Source organism: Lissotriton vulgaris, chromosome 6 (assembly GCF_964263255.1).
Source record: "Lissotriton vulgaris chromosome 6, aLisVul1.2, whole genome shotgun sequence".
NCBI classification, from domain to species: Eukaryota; Metazoa; Chordata; class Amphibia; order Caudata; family Salamandridae; genus Lissotriton; species Lissotriton vulgaris.
The window spans coordinates 537,172,642-537,188,011 of NC_141694.1; the positions used below are offsets into that span (position 1 = coordinate 537,172,642).

Below are 15,370 nucleotides of genomic sequence, written 5' to 3' on the forward strand. Positions count from 1 at the left end.
AGTCGTGTAATCACCCTTTGCTGTAGGTGTAGTATACCTATACCTAACCCTAAAATGGACACACAGATTCCTATCAGTCACTCCTATGGCAGGCCTTGACAATCCTGAAGGCAGAGTGCTTGGAATCATGTGAGATGGTGCTCTGGCATGAGCTGAGCCTGTCTGCAGCTTGCGGAATCAAGTCCTAATAGCTGTTCCATGATATCGCATACCATATACTCTTAAGTGCATTATAATCCTCGCGGTTAAATGCTATCTTTGGTATTGCTTTATCAAAACATGTCGAGTAAGGTGTCATACGAATTGGAATACTAACCCCTCGCCAATTCTGGCGACGGGGTTAGCATTCCACCCTTCTAGAGGGACACGACATGTATGTAACTGTGAACCCCGGTTAAAGTTAACTGAAGCCTCAGCTCCACAAAATGGATGCTGCCACCACAGACACGAGTCTGACCCCCTGCAGCTGGGAGTCCTTCCAGCGAGGGGAGCCTGGACAAAGGGTTTCCTGTCAGGGGCGGTGCTAGCACCGTCCCAGACATGGTTTTGTGTATCCTGGGTAGGCAGGGCTTTACAGGAAGGTGACTGCTGAGTGGCACCCCGGTGCTCACTACGCATAGGCCGGTCTGAACCAGTTCCAGGGGCACACCAGCCCCTGGCCTGGGGAAGTCCGGCATGGCTGAGGGGTGTAACCACCCCCCACCTAGTCCCACCCATAGGCAGGACCTAGTCACCGGGTCAGCCCCCTTTTTTAGTATAAAGATGGGAGCGGGCCCCCTGTTAAAATTAGATCATCTTTGGAATCAAGATACCACTTTCTTCGAAAGGACTTCACGATTTCTTCTTCAAGATTCTCCCTTGTGGCTAAGGAGTAGTCACCCTGCATCCGCAGGCACCATCCTAAAGAACACTGCGGTCTGCTGCAAGTCCTTCATCACGAATCCGACGACCCAGCTCGACGAGACCCGGCTTCCCTGGCACTTCTGACCTCTACTCACCTCTACAGCCAAGCTGAGACCCGTGAGTGCGACGAGACCTCAAGGGACCGACGATCGCCAAGACTGCACGACATCTTTACTGCAAGCCCACCGTGTCCTCCACTGGTGAGTGCTTTGGGGTCCGAGAAGCCCCGACCCTGCGCAGCTCCAGCACCCAAGATCAGCCCCCCTGCATCTCCACGATCGGCGTGGGGCCCTTCTGCTGTTTGCTGTGCACCGCGTTGTTTGGCTACTAGCCGGCTGGCTTGTGGCCTTCTGAACGACGCCCAACGACTTCACGACTGCTGGTCTGGTTGCTCCAGGCTGGCCCTTGCTTCCTTCTTCAAGAGAGGCACCCCGGACCCTCCTGGTCCACCCCAGACGCCATTTTAGGTCCACCGCGTGGGCTTGAATTTGCCAAGGCTTTGTTGCCCAATCCTGGGTCCAGCGACGCCGACAGCTTCTATCTTCGTGGGACAGCTCGATCCTCCATCCTGGTCGCCGACAACGCCTCCTGGTCCGTGAGATCTTCGAGTCAAGCGTCACCCACTCACCTTGTCGAGGTGGCTACCATCCGGTGCCCTCCTGGTGCCCACTGACTACTGGCTAGTAGTCTCGAACTTGGTCCCCTCTGCTTTCAGGTGTCATCTATCTTCGAGATCCAGGCTTGGATCCAACTGAACTTTCTTCACTGGTCACCGGCCAGCATCTTTTCTTCCGGCTCCTGGTCCGTCTACGAGGATTCCCGACGTCTTTTCAGACCTATGCAGCTGCAGCCCCTGGGCTAGGTAACTTCGGCATTTCGGTGCCCCAGCATAGCCTCACTATCCAAGGGTCAGAATCTACTTTCGTTTTCTCCCTACCAGGTCGGGTTCGCCCGAGAACACTAACTTTCTATTTCCTAGCTACCATAGACTTTTGTCCCGCATCTCGCGTGAGAGTGCACACACTGCACCCGAGTCCCCTAGGCCTCCTAGAAGTAATCTAACGATTCCCTAGTCAAGTCCTAGCGATTCCAAAAGCTATTAGTACTGTACTTACCTGCTAGGAATTTCGCATTCCACTTTCAGAGTATATGGTTTTCCGTGCCCCTCGGGCATTTGTATATACTGTGCTAACTCAAGTATTTTTGTAAGAGTTTTGGTTTGTGCTTAGTACCCTGTCCTCATAAAGAGTACAGGGCTGTTGTGATCTTTAAATAAATAACTGTTTATTTTCATAACACTTGTGTGGTGTCCTTTCACTTGGTATTCAAGGGGTATATGTGTGGTAAACAGCTGGCTTAACACGCCCTCTCGAGTCTTTAGCCTTAGACTGCTCGTACCCACGCTACTAGGATAGCTGGTCTATAAGGTTGACTTACAACCAATCATCAATAAGGGTTGCTGGACTGATACATAGTGTTCACTAGAATAGTGAGCACTGCATATCAGGCCACCTTCTCACAGGCAGGAGGGTATATATATTGAAAAGTAAAAACGGACTTGTTACTACCGTGAGCAAGAACAGTAATCTGTTTGAAACGCGTAGGTAAGGAAGTTTTTTCCGAGATGGAATAAAGAAGCTTAACAAAATCCGAGAAGAGTGCGGTGTTTCTTTCAATTGCTTTGACATATATATATATATATATATATATATATATATATATACATACATACACAGTATAAATGAAGAACAATAATCATCAACATCTGAATAACGTCTAAAGAGCATAGAGGAGGAGGTGGAAACAGAGGCTCACCTTACTTGAAAAGATTGCGCAGCACTGGTAGAATGTGCTCTTGGCAAGGCCTGTAAGGGTCTACCCGCCTGCTGATGACAAAGTCCAATTGTACAGGAGACCCATCTAGCAATGGTCTGTTTTGAAACTGCACAGCCCTGGCGCTGCCGGCCATAAGCCACGAACAGTTGGTCTGTCTTGCGGATGGCAGAGGTTCTTGATAGGTAAAACTTGAGACATCTTCTAATATCCAACGAATGCAGTGCTCGTTCAGCCGGCGACTGTGGGGTTGGAAAGAATGTCTTGAGGACAACCGGCTCATTCAGATAAAAATCCAAAGGCACTTTTGGCATGTACGTTGGATTAGTACGTAGTACTACCGAGTCCGTGGTGAATTGGATGAAAGGCGATCTAGATGTAAATGCCTGAATATCGCTAACCCTTCTAGCAGATGTTAAAGCTAGTAACAATGACACTTTCCATGTTAAAAATTTCAGGTCCACCTTATGGATCGGCTCGAAAGGGTGACGCATGAGCTGAGTTAGTACGATATTCAGATGCCATGTAGGTGGAGGTTTCCGCACAGGCGGAAACATACAAAACAATCCTTTGAAAAATTGCTGTATGATCCGCACGGAAAACAAAGAATTTGATCCATCTTGACGAAATCTAGAAATGGCAGCCAGGAAGACCTTAAGAGTAGAATGCGCCAAACCCAATCTGGCCAAGTGCAAAAAGAAGGGAAGAATTTGCTCTGGTTTGGCATGAATGGGATGAAGACCATTAGACTGGCACCATGCACAGAAACGCCTCCACTTAAATTTGTAGGTCTTGATCGTAGATGGAGCTCTGGCTTTCGCCAGTACCTCCTGGCAATCCTGTGGAATGTTTAAGTGTGCAAATTCCATGTGCTGAGGAGCTAAGCTGACAATTTCAGCGAGTTCGGGTCCGGATGGTACACCCTGCCCTTCTGGGTGGAGAGAAGATTCGGAATGTGAGGAAGTTGGATAAGGCTGCATTCCGAGAGGAGGAGTAGCTTGGTGAACCAGTATTGCCGGGGCCATCGTGGAGCAATCAGTATCAACCAGCATGGCTGCTTCTTCATCTTCTTGATGACTTTCGGGATCAGAGGTAGCGGTGGAAAAGCGTAAGCGAATACTTGATTCCAATTCATCGAAAGGGCATCCCCGCACGAGTCCTTGTGGGGAACCCGTTGCATGAAGGGGGTTGAACCCATATAGTCACGGGGACCTGGGCAGTATATGGTACATAAGTAAGGGGTCCCCGTAAGTGAGGTGTATTGTACACTACAAACACAGAGAAATATTATAGAATTGAATGAAAGTACACAAGTGTTAGCGGTGTTTGTGATTTATTCAACAAAACCGCGTAGTTGCCAAAAATGCAAATTGAACAATCACATAAAATACATGCCCCAAGGAAGGGAAAGGGGGGAAGGAGGGGTAGTGCTCAAGGGAGTGTCAGGTCAAAAAGGTAATGAACACAGTTCCAAAAGAAATAAATTACAATATTGCAATTATTACAAAAATAGTAGTACAAAAGCACAAAAGCCTAAGTTCAAGGCACCGATTGGAACTAGTTAAATAATTAACATTCTTCGGTCACATACAGTATTCTGAAATATTGGGACCATGTGCCGGAAATCCAAGAAAAGAAAACAACCGTCGACGTTTCGACCCCTATCTACAGGCTGTTTTAAGTCCTTTCACGAGGTCTTCATCAGGACGTCTACAAGGGGTAATGGGGGCAATTCATGGGGTACGGCCTGGAGAGGCTCTGTACACGGAGGAAGAATGTGCCACTCAGATAGTCGTGGTCAATAGTTGCTCGTAGTACCAGTAGAGACTGGTAATCAATGAGCGGTGGAGCTGTAGTCATCCGGAGTCAATAAAATGGACGATTCTGGCGAGGGCTTTTAGTTTACTATGGTATCCTCGTCAAAGTAGTTGAGTAAGACCAAGAAATGGTGAACCCGTCAAAGGTGCGGTCTGTTGAAGCACAGCCATTCAATGGTTCCGCGTGTACTGAGCCTCTCCAGGCCGTACCCCATGAATTGCCCCCATTACCCCTTGTAGACGTCCTGATGAAGACCCCGTGAAAGGACTTAAAACAGCCTGTAGATAGGGGTCGAAACGTCGACGGTTGTTTTCTTTTCTTGGATTTCCGGCACATGGTCCCAATATTTCAGAATACTGTATGTGACCGAAGAATGTTAATTATTTAACTAGTTCCAATCGGTGCCTTGAACTTAGGCTTTTGTGCTTTTGTACTACTATTTTTGTAATGATAATTGCAATACTGTAATTTATTTCTTTTGGAACTGTGTTCATTACCTTTTTGACCTGACACTCCCTTGAGCACTACCCCTCCCTCCCCCCTTTCCCTTCCTTGGGGCATGTATTTTATGTGATTGTTCAATTTGCATTTTTGGCAACTACGCGGTTTTGTTGAATAAATCACAAACACCGCTAACACTTGTGTACTTTCATTCAATTCTATAATATTTCTCTGTGTTTGTAGTGTACAATACACCTCACTTACGGGGACCCCTTACTTATGTACCTTGTGGGGAACCCAGCTTGCAAAGTATGGGCATTTCCGGTTCTGGTGCGTCGCAAATAAGTCCAGATCCGGATGCCCCCAAGTTTGAAAGATGCGGTCTAGAGATGGTTGATGTAGCTCCCACTCGTGAGTGCAGCTTGTGGATCTGCTGAGAGAGTCCGCTAACACATTCGCGATTCCCGGGACATGGACAGCTGACAGATGGATATTGTGAGTCAGGGCCCAACTCCAAATCTCTTGTGCCTGTTGCGACAGCCGGGCTGATCTTGTGCCTCCCTGCTTGTTTAGATAATGCATGCAGGTGGTGTTGTCTGTCCGAATCAAGACTGTGGCGCCTTCTAGGGTCGCCTGAAAGGACTTCAGGGCTAGAAAGATGGCGTGCAATTCTAGCCTGTTTATGTGCCATCTCATTTGGATTTTGTTCCATTTTCCGCTGACTGTCATGCCTTGGAGGTGTGCCCCCCAGCCTGTCATTGAAGCGTATGTCGTCACTATGAACCTGGGCACTTCCGTGAGGAAAGAGCATCCCACTTGTATGTTGCAACCTTGACTCCACCATTGAATCGCTTCTCGCATTCGAGGTGTTATTTCTATGATATCCTCGAAGGACCCCGACACCTGTAACCACTGGCGACTGAGCTCCTCTTGCAAGGGCCTCATCCGAAGACGACAGTGGAGGGTGAGAAGAATACAGGAAGAAATCATCCCGATAAAGGACTTGAACATGCGCACTGAAACGCACCTTTTTAACAACAGTGCCGCAGCCAACCGTTGTATCTTTTCCTGTCTCTCCTTTGAGATAAATACTTGGGCGAGCTTGGTGTCCAGTGTCGCTCCCAAGAAAGTCTTTCTCCTTGCTGGCGTTAGGTGCGATTTCTCGAAGTTCACTGAGAAACCCAGGCTTTGCATCAGTGACAGAGTTTTTTGAATGTGAGTTTTTACCATGTCGAAAGAACTGGCTTTGATAAGGCAATCGTCTAGATATGGATATATCTGTATCGACTGCAATCGAAGGTGGGCTGCCACCGGGGCCAGTATCTTCGTGAACACTCTGGGGGCTGAGCGCAGTCCAAAGGGAAGAACTTTGAACTGGAAGTCCCTGCCAGCCACTCTGAACCTTAGAAACTTCCGGTGCCTGGGAAAAATTGGAACATGGAAGTATGCATCCTGAAGGTCGAGTGTTGCCATATACTCTCCCGCCGAAAGAAATTGGAGGATTTCTTGAAGTGTCAGCATCCTGAATGACAGTTTTTTGAGGAATTTGTTTAGGGCACGCAGGTCGAGGATGGGTTGCCATTCCCCCGGCTTCTTGCGAATAAGGAAAAATCTTGAATAGAAGCCTTTTCCTTTCTGATGATGAGGTACCCTTTCTATTGCTCCCTTCCGAATCATAGTGTTGATCTGGGCAAACAGCTCCTTGAGATGTGCTGGAGGCGGTCCTCTTGTGGGTAGTTTGGAGGAGTTTTTACGAATTCCAAAATGTGACCTCCAGAACCCACTTGTCTGTGGTAATCTTGGACCAATTTAAGTAATTTTGGGATATTTTTCCTCCAATTTGGTTCGGGTTGGGACAAAGTGGCGGCAGGATGCGTTTCTCACTTCTTATTGTCTCTTCCGCGATAGTTGGATTTTCCTCGAGACTGAGAGAAATTTCCTTTTCTCTGTCCGTAAGTCTGCTGACGATATGGCTGGTATCTTTGGTTTCCCTGGGTGGAAGTATAGGAGCGCTGTTGGTTAAAGCCTCCTCTATTAGAGAAATTCCCTCTTCCTCTTGCTCCACGAAAGGAAGACTTCCTGTATTGTAAAGTGCCCAGCGAACGTGCTGTCTCAGTATCCTTCTTGATGGCTTCCAGAGCATCGTCAACATGCTTTCCAAATAAATACTCTCCATCAAATGCCATATCTATTATCCTTGTTTGGACCTCCTGCCGAAAGGATGTTGCCTTCAACCATCCTTGCCTCCTGAGAACAGCTGAACCCGCTAGCTGACGAAAACCAGTGGCAGCAACGTTCACTGCAGCATCAATCATCTCAGACGAGACGCACTCTCCTTCCTGAAGGATCTTCTTTGCTTCAGCTCGATCTGGCTCGGGGAGTTTGTCCACATACGGCGAGATGTCCGACCACATCTGCCTATCGTATCTCCCTAATATGGCTAGAGAGTTAGCGGCTCTAATAGTTGTAGCTGCAATTGTAGAAACTTTTTTCCCGATAGAATCTAGACGTCTCCCGTCTTTGTCTGGCGGAACATAGACCTGAGATGTTGGGTTAGAAGACCTCTTTTGCGCTGCCTGCGCTACCACAGAGTCTGCTTTCGCTTGTCCAATGAGGCACGCTGGAGATGAATTTGGCGCCCTATATTTTTTATCCACTCTCGGGAGCACTGCTGGCAAAGAATTTGGCTTGGACATGATCTTCAGTCCTTCCTTCCATATGAATTCTATGATTGGAATGGTTCAACTCTGTTTTTGTGGCGTAGACTTGAAGTCATACAAGAAGCAGTCTTCTTGTTTTGACTCCATAGTTATCATGAACCTTTTTGTTGCTCTATCCATGATCTTGTGGAATGAGGCAATGTCCACAGGAGGTGACTCTGATGTAGTAGGTTCTGCCGGAGAGGGCGTGTTTGCATTGTAATCCTCATACTCCGACGATTCTGACCTATCGTCTAATTCTCCTTCCTCTTGCTCCTCATGATCTGAGTACTCCTCATCTCCTGTTTGAGGAGCTGAGACTTGTGACGCAGACACTGCTGGACGTCCTTCTTCCAACGTCACAGAAACAACTGGCTGTGCCTGCTTTGAAAGCGGCGTCGCTATTTTAGGTCTTGGCGTAGATACCTGAGAGTCACCTGACTCTGAAGGTGGGAAACGCCTATAGTAGTCGCTGAGCATGTACTGTAGATTGCGAAATAATTCCTCAGGCATTTGCATGCCGGGAGCAGGCCTGTCCTCATGTGACAAAGGCTCCGTTTCAAGCATTTCTTCCTCCATATCATCTTGAATCTTAATTTGGAGGTCAGACGGACTTCTGGCTGCTCCAAAGTTTTCATCTTCATAGGATCCTTCCTCATCCGAATCCAAAAGTTTCTCTGGCACTACTAGCGTAGAAGGAATCTCCTTATTAGTAGCCCTTTTCTTCAACAGCGTAGCTGTAGTTGCAGGTGATGGTAACGGTATCCCCGATGACTGTGCTGACCAGACTTGTAAGGTAGTGCAGCTTGACAGTGGTGGCGTCGATGGGATCTCCTCCGTCGCCGACGAACCTGCCTTTTGCTGTTGAATTGTTTGCCTCGTCGACGGTACCATCGTCGACGGGGACGTCGTCGAGGTCGTAGACGGTAGCTTCGTCGACGTGGATTTCATCGTCGACGAGGATTTCTTCGTCGACGGTAACGTCGTCGACGGGGACGTCGTCGAGGTAGTCAACGGTAGCTTCGTCGACGTGGATTTCATCGTCGACGAGGATTTCATCGTCGACGAGGATTTCATCGTCGACGGTAACGTCGTCGGCGAGAGCTTCGTCGACGGCAACATTTTCTTCGTCGAAGGGGAGCCAACCGTCGACATCAGATTCGTAGACAAGGAGCTAGTCGACGGTACCTTAACCGTCGTCGACGGAACTATAGTCGACGACGAGATAGGCCTGATCTGCACATGAACCAGCGTAGGCGATGAGGCCGAAGACATCACTAGAGCCGGCTACGGTGAGGAGAAAGTCATAGTGCAGGTGGTAGACGTGGCCACATGAGAGGAAACACAATCCTTTTTTGACGTTGAAATTGTCAAAGGTGGCAACTGAGGAGGCACAGACTTTGAAGATTTCTTGGGAACTGCAGATTTCCCAGACTTCTTAGAGGGCGTACTATCCATCTTAACAGGTGGAAGAGTCTTTTTTGAATCACTAGGCCCAGAAGTATCTAGAGAGGATTGGGCCTTCTTTGTCACCTTCACCCTGGGAGATGAAACTTCAGTTTCTGCCTTCCTCTTAATAGAAATTAGTGAAGAACCAGAGGCAATGCTTCCTACCTCAGACAAAGGGTCCTCCTTGTCCTTGAGTCTGTTAAGCCACAACAGTAGTCGTCCTTCTCTGTACCTGATGGTCTTAGGGGGGAAGGTCCGGCAGATCTTGCACTCCTTTGCCTTATGGTCAGGATAAAGGCAATATAAACATTTTTTGCGGGGATCTTCTTTGAATAGCCTTTGCTTCCCACAAGAATCACAGGCCCTGAACAGGGATTTAGAAGTAGACATCTGAAAAACTTGAAGAAACTAACTAATCTTGAAGAAAACTGAGCAGAGCTCAGGGAGACTCCCTTCACACGACGTGCGGTAGAAAATCTGAGAGCCTGAGCCTCTGGGGAGAACATTCTGGTGGGTGCTGTCGTCTGATTAACTGCAGTTTGGACTAATACATAATGACTAGGATAGTCACGATTGTGAAGGTTTTTTCTACTGTAGCTGGTGCTACTTTACTTCCTGGTTGGGTACTTCTGATATTTGCTATATGTATTATGGCATTTTATTGCTTTTTTTATGTACCGTGGGGCTCCCACTCCGACGACGGGAAATGATTCAGGCATGTGAATCTATGAAAGACACCCCTAATACTGGAGAACACTAGGTGTCTGCTTTCTGAGAAAGGCTGCCAGGGAGGACCTGGTGTGGCAGTTTGGGCAGGACTGTTCCCAAGGGCAGGATCAAGACTAATTTGCATATGGCTGGGTATAAAATGGAATGGCGTGCACAAAACAATAGATTCAACTCAGATCTGTAACGGGTGAATGTTTGATTTGTTCAGCATTCAGTCCATCACCTATTCTTTTTGCATTTGTCGCTATAAGTGGGATGGGTATGCGCAGACGAGGGTCCTGTGCTCGCTACGCCACCAGATTCAAGCTAGCCTGGCTGATATGGGGTGATATCCTGAAACAGGTCCCTTGATGCTTTTATCTGGTCCAGGGAGGACATGGCCTGGCCCCTTGGGCTGGACTTTTTCTATGTGGAGTAAGGTCAAGACTGATTTGATTATGGCTGAGCCTAAACTGGAATGGTGTGGTATGAAAACAAAAATGATGGATTTCACCCAGATCTGTGACAAGGGGCGAATGTATGATTTGCTCCGCATTTTGTCAATCATATGTACTTTTGGCATTCATGACTTTAAAGCCCTCTTCCCAGATGTGACTTACAATGGGCATAGTTCTTACGGTTTACCTAAATGGTTCCTTAAAATTGTAAAGGAAGCAGACTGTTTGCGCAGAAAGCATAGGTAAGTCAAAGGTTTTGCTGCTTCCTCAAATATCTTTGGGTGGAGAACCAACAGGGATTGGAGTGGGAGCTGATGGTTAGGAAATGAAATAATCATCCTATTCTTGGTGTGGGTCGTGGATTTTACCCTAATCATGATCATCATTTAAAGTAGCAGGATCTTAGAAAAAAAGCAGTCTGGGGTGAATGACATAAAGACGTAGGCAGGAAAAGTGGAGTTTACCATGGAGTAGATGGAAGTATGGACGTTGTCGGGGCTGGTTGAGTGGCTGGCACTGTGGAAGCAGATGATTGAGGAAAACTGTTACTATAGTCCAACAATTGCAAGTCAGTGAGGAGTGGGGAGGGCATGCAAACCATTTCCTCCCGATATTGCTGTTGATATTGGACCTGGGGGACATATTAGCTCGGACGTTCATACTGACCCCCCCACCCCTCTTCAGTGGCTCTTTACATGCAGCTCTGACGGGCTGTGCGCATATCCGCACGTTTCATCATCATCAGAGGCAGCTCTGGTGGGCTGTGCGCATATCCATAAGTTTCATCATCATCAGAGGACTGTTCTTCATACAGCTGTGAGGGACGCAATGGTGGCACCCTACTAGAAGATGTGTGCTCAAAGGTCAAATGCCTCAGTCTGTCCGGTCCTAATTATTTCAGCTTTTCCTTTTGTTGACGGGACTGTCCACGGCTTGGTTGGTGGAGCAGCCTATGAAGACGTGCCAATGCCATCGAAACCATGGTGGTCATCAACGGAGGTTATGTCGACAACGTTGACAAAGTGAAGTCATCGATGGAGCCAGTGTCTTCGACTACGATAATGCAGATACCACATTTAGCATGGACGGTTTAACTAGATGGCTCGGTGACAAGGATCTCATGGAAATCTGCATGGAAGGACTGCCAATGGTGCAGATTTCTTCATCAGCGACATTGAGTTAATCAATGGTAAGTCACTCATCAGTGGTTTGTCAGAAGGCAGTACTGAAGAGGACTTCTTGAATAAATATCTCACCTGAGGAGGTGGTGTAGGCAGTTCAGACATTTTTTTTGTGGTCTACTTATATCACTATGTCGCTTTTTTATCTTATTTACCTCTGTGAGGAGATGTAGCAAAGGTTGCGCCCGTTTTTTTTTTTTTAGACTTTTAGAGGTTGCTCAAGGGAAGAGTAAGAGTGAGGAGATGTCTTCCCCTTTGTCCAGTTTTGCGCCTTTGTCCAGTTTTGGGCCAGAGCAGGGGCTGAGTAGAAGGGATCCAAAGTGTTTGACACCAAACACGACAAGCATTTACCGCAATGTTATAATGCACTTAAGAGTATATGGTATGGCTGTATCACAGAACAGCTACAGCGAAGTGATTCCGAAAGCTGCAGAGGGGCTCAGCTCATGCTTGGGCACCCTCTCACACAAAACCAAGCACTCTGCCTTCAGGAATGTCAAGGCCTGCCATAGGAGTGACTTATAGGTTTATATGTGTCTGTATTGAAAGGTATATATATGTAGCCTATATTTTAGTAAGGGGTGCAAGCACCACAAGGTTAACCCAGTAACTAATCTGGGGTGTACCTAAAGTACATGCAATCAATTTAGAGAGGAAGCAGCTAGGCTGGGGTCCTGGTTAGCAGGGCCCCAGCCATCCTTAAGTCGACAAATCAGTGAAACACCAGCAAAAAGTGGGGGTAACCATAGTAAGCAGATCCTACTCTCCTACAATTACTTGCTTTAAGCTTCTGCTGCCATTAGAGAAGATGCCCCTCACTGTCTTTCAAAGTCTTATTAGAGACAGTGTGCAAATTGGCATTCTTTGGCTTTATGGTAAGATTTAAAGCCAATAAATAAAGTCTTTGTGAGGGTCATCGGTGTGGAGCAGTTTTTCTTAGAACAGGTATCACAGGCCTTGAAAAAGCTCTTTCTCTCCTTTTTCCACATGTCTGAGTAAAGAACAAATATAGACTCAAGATGAAGAGATTAGCAGTCTGTAACCATATATCAGCAAGAAAAAAGGTGTTCATATGCTTAACCAAGGTTTGGACTGAAGAAACTGGGCAGAGATCAGTGCAGACTACATAGCACAACGTGCAGTAGAAAGTCTGAGAGACTGGAGCTTCTCACAGACGTGTTCTAGAAGGTAGGGCAACCTGATTAGTTCAAACCTACGTCTGGTCTCTTTTTTAAACAATAACTATGATATATAAGAAAACTAAAGGGCATAGGGCCTTTCTAGTCTATGTTCGACTTTGCTTTGCTATTACAATGTGCCATGGGACTCATCTCGACGATGGGGAATGAGTCAAGACTGTGCAGCTATGAAAGTTCCAACACTGGAGTAGTTATACCTTTCAAAGCAAGGATTTTGTGAATCAAGCAGACAGAATAAATAGTAATAACTAAATCGGAAGCAAGTCAAACCTGACCCAAAGTGACACATGAACCACTTGCAATACAATACAAACCATGTCCAAAAAAGGTTTAAGGGTCATTTTGATAATACATTTTCACTGCATTACATGCATAATCTTGTCTACAGCAAATTGTCCACAGCATGTTCTAAAACAATTTTACCCATGGGTCAAAACGTACTAACTGGATTATGATCTACCTTTTCTGTTTCAAAGTACCTGCTTAACACAAACCCACTTAAGAAACATGGAAACCAGAAGTAACTAGTTTTATTTTTCCTTGTATTAGGTACCCAACCCCTTACTCAAAGATCATTAAAATAAGCTTCATATATTACCATATTGAAATAGGAGCGTATTTTCACCCCTCTTGCCAAATCCCAAACAATGACATTTCCATCATGACCTGCGGAGAAGAGGAGTCTAGGATCAAAAGGATGTGATTCCAGTACGAACACCTCATCTTCATGTCCCTGAAATACATTTAAAAAACTAAATAAATGTAAACATATTTGCTGACTGAATGATCCATTCAATTCTTAAGTCTACATTGACAGTTTCATAGATTGCAAAATATAGATTCAGAGCCAAAAAATGAAAGTAAAACTGATCAGGCATAAATACTAAATGTAATAAATGGCTGTGCTATTATCATCAGGTACATCCTAAAGTCAGCGTAACCCATGTTAAATTATTAAAAGGTTAGAAATGCAGAGTTGCACCTCTTTTACAATCAGATCTATTGGTCCTAATGTCAAAGAGGAGATTATAAAACTTCCAGAAATAGAACGGTAAAGGGCTAGGCTATGTCTCTGAGTCTCTGAAGTTTTATGAATAATTGAAAAAAAGATCAGAAAGACATTATATGTTTTGAGTTCGAGATGATCAACTTCTGCACTGAATGCTAAATTGTAACCACTTCTGCATTGAGCTTGCGGTCACATTTATTAAGATGCAGGCTGTGCACTGAGTAGAACAAACATTCTATTGGAGTGTATTAAATAAGCAAATAGGAGACAGAAAACAAAGGTCAGCTCCCTTGCCTGGCAAATCTTGCCTGTGAGGGGATTTTGGGAGAGGAGGTGATGATTCTACTCTGCAGCAAGAACCATAGACCTCATAAGAAGGGGGCTAGGAGCAAGCACAATTTGGCATTCATAGGGTCTGAGAATCTGAGGTCTGGGCCACAGTGCTGCAAAGGAAAAGGAGGAGAAGATTCAACTGGCAATCATGGCTCTATCAAAGCTAGTGGAGGTGTGGTGGGAACTCTAGATGGGGTAGGAAAATTAAGGAAGAAAGAATGCATTGCATTGCATTCCTCACTGCCAGTCACTGCAACAGATCTAAGACACATACTATGGAATAATAAATCATTATAGACAAAGGTAGCCCTAAGTTAGTAAACAAACTTCTGTCCCAGAAATGATGAAGAAATCTGATGAAGCTGCCCATCATTCATGGTCACCAACAAACTCCCAAATGAAGTGGCCCAGGACTAACTTCCAGTCCACTAGGAAGCCTTCTGTGTGGCATTACAGACATAAGGGGAGGCCTTGAAGTAGTGCCTATTACCACCCAGATCCTTCCCCAGGATCGGATGGATAGGTGGGCTATAGCTTCTCCATAGCAAAGCACAACAGAACAATCCAGTTTTTCAAATGGTTGGTTCGGAGGGAGGTTGGGAACAAGGAAGAAGCAGCAGCTCAGCTACTCTCACCATCCCTCCCACTTTAGAGATGGTTAATTTCCTACTATGCTTTATTTGTAAAATAACATGTCAGTGGCAACGTTTTTACTCGGAAGCCCACTACCAGCTCTGCTAAATGTTGATTTGCTGAATACCTGTGTAGGCTTTATTCCAGCTCATGGCTCTTTCATCCACTAATCAACACTCATTGACGATTTATCTTCACTTAAGTTATCTTTTCATATCTGCTTTCCGATTTCTCACAGTTTTGGCATCATTCACTAAATTATTCTTTCCCCTTTTCTATGATTCTCATTCTTGTTCTGGTAGAAAGATGGTGAATGAAAAGCAAGGCCTTAAAAATATGTGCTAGTGGGTCTCACCTGCCCCCATCAGCTCAAATTCAGCACTGGCTTGGACAGCTGCTTTGTCTTACAATCTTTCTCTGTCCACAAAAAGCACAGTGAGAGGGAGTTGTGTGTTTGTGTTCCAGCAGATTTTTTCAAAGCCTAAGAAAGGAGTGTCTTGATCTTTGCAGGGGCACAAAAAACTCCTTTGTCTCCCAATGCTTCTCAAAGACAGAGGAACATCGCAAGATGGATGGTTTTGTCTGTTTTTTTCCTAACGAAAGATATTAGACATCTTCCATATGTGTTCTTTAGGCATACTTGCAATTTGTGTGAGATAAAGGTGTAAAACAAATGGGAGATGCCAGAAAAAACTCTCAAGTAGCA

The 15,370-nt window shown here is 45.9% G+C and overlaps 1 protein-coding gene and 1 pseudogene across 2 annotated transcripts in view; both read right to left on the minus strand.

Moving 5' to 3' along the window:
* Window positions 1–15,370, minus strand: part of PHIP (PHIP subunit of CUL4-Ring ligase complex) — a 2,330,659-nt gene that overhangs the window by 1,872,729 nt on the left and 442,560 nt on the right. For both annotated transcript variants that reach the window (XM_086926531.1, XM_086926532.1), the window contains exon 15: window positions 13,288–13,422. In XM_086926531.1, the coding sequence (XP_086782657.1) occupies window positions 13,288–13,422 (135 nt within the window). The remainder of the gene's footprint in view (window positions 1–13,287; window positions 13,423–15,370) is intronic.
* On the minus strand, window positions 6,876–8,588 carry LOC147707520 (uncharacterized; annotated as a pseudogene).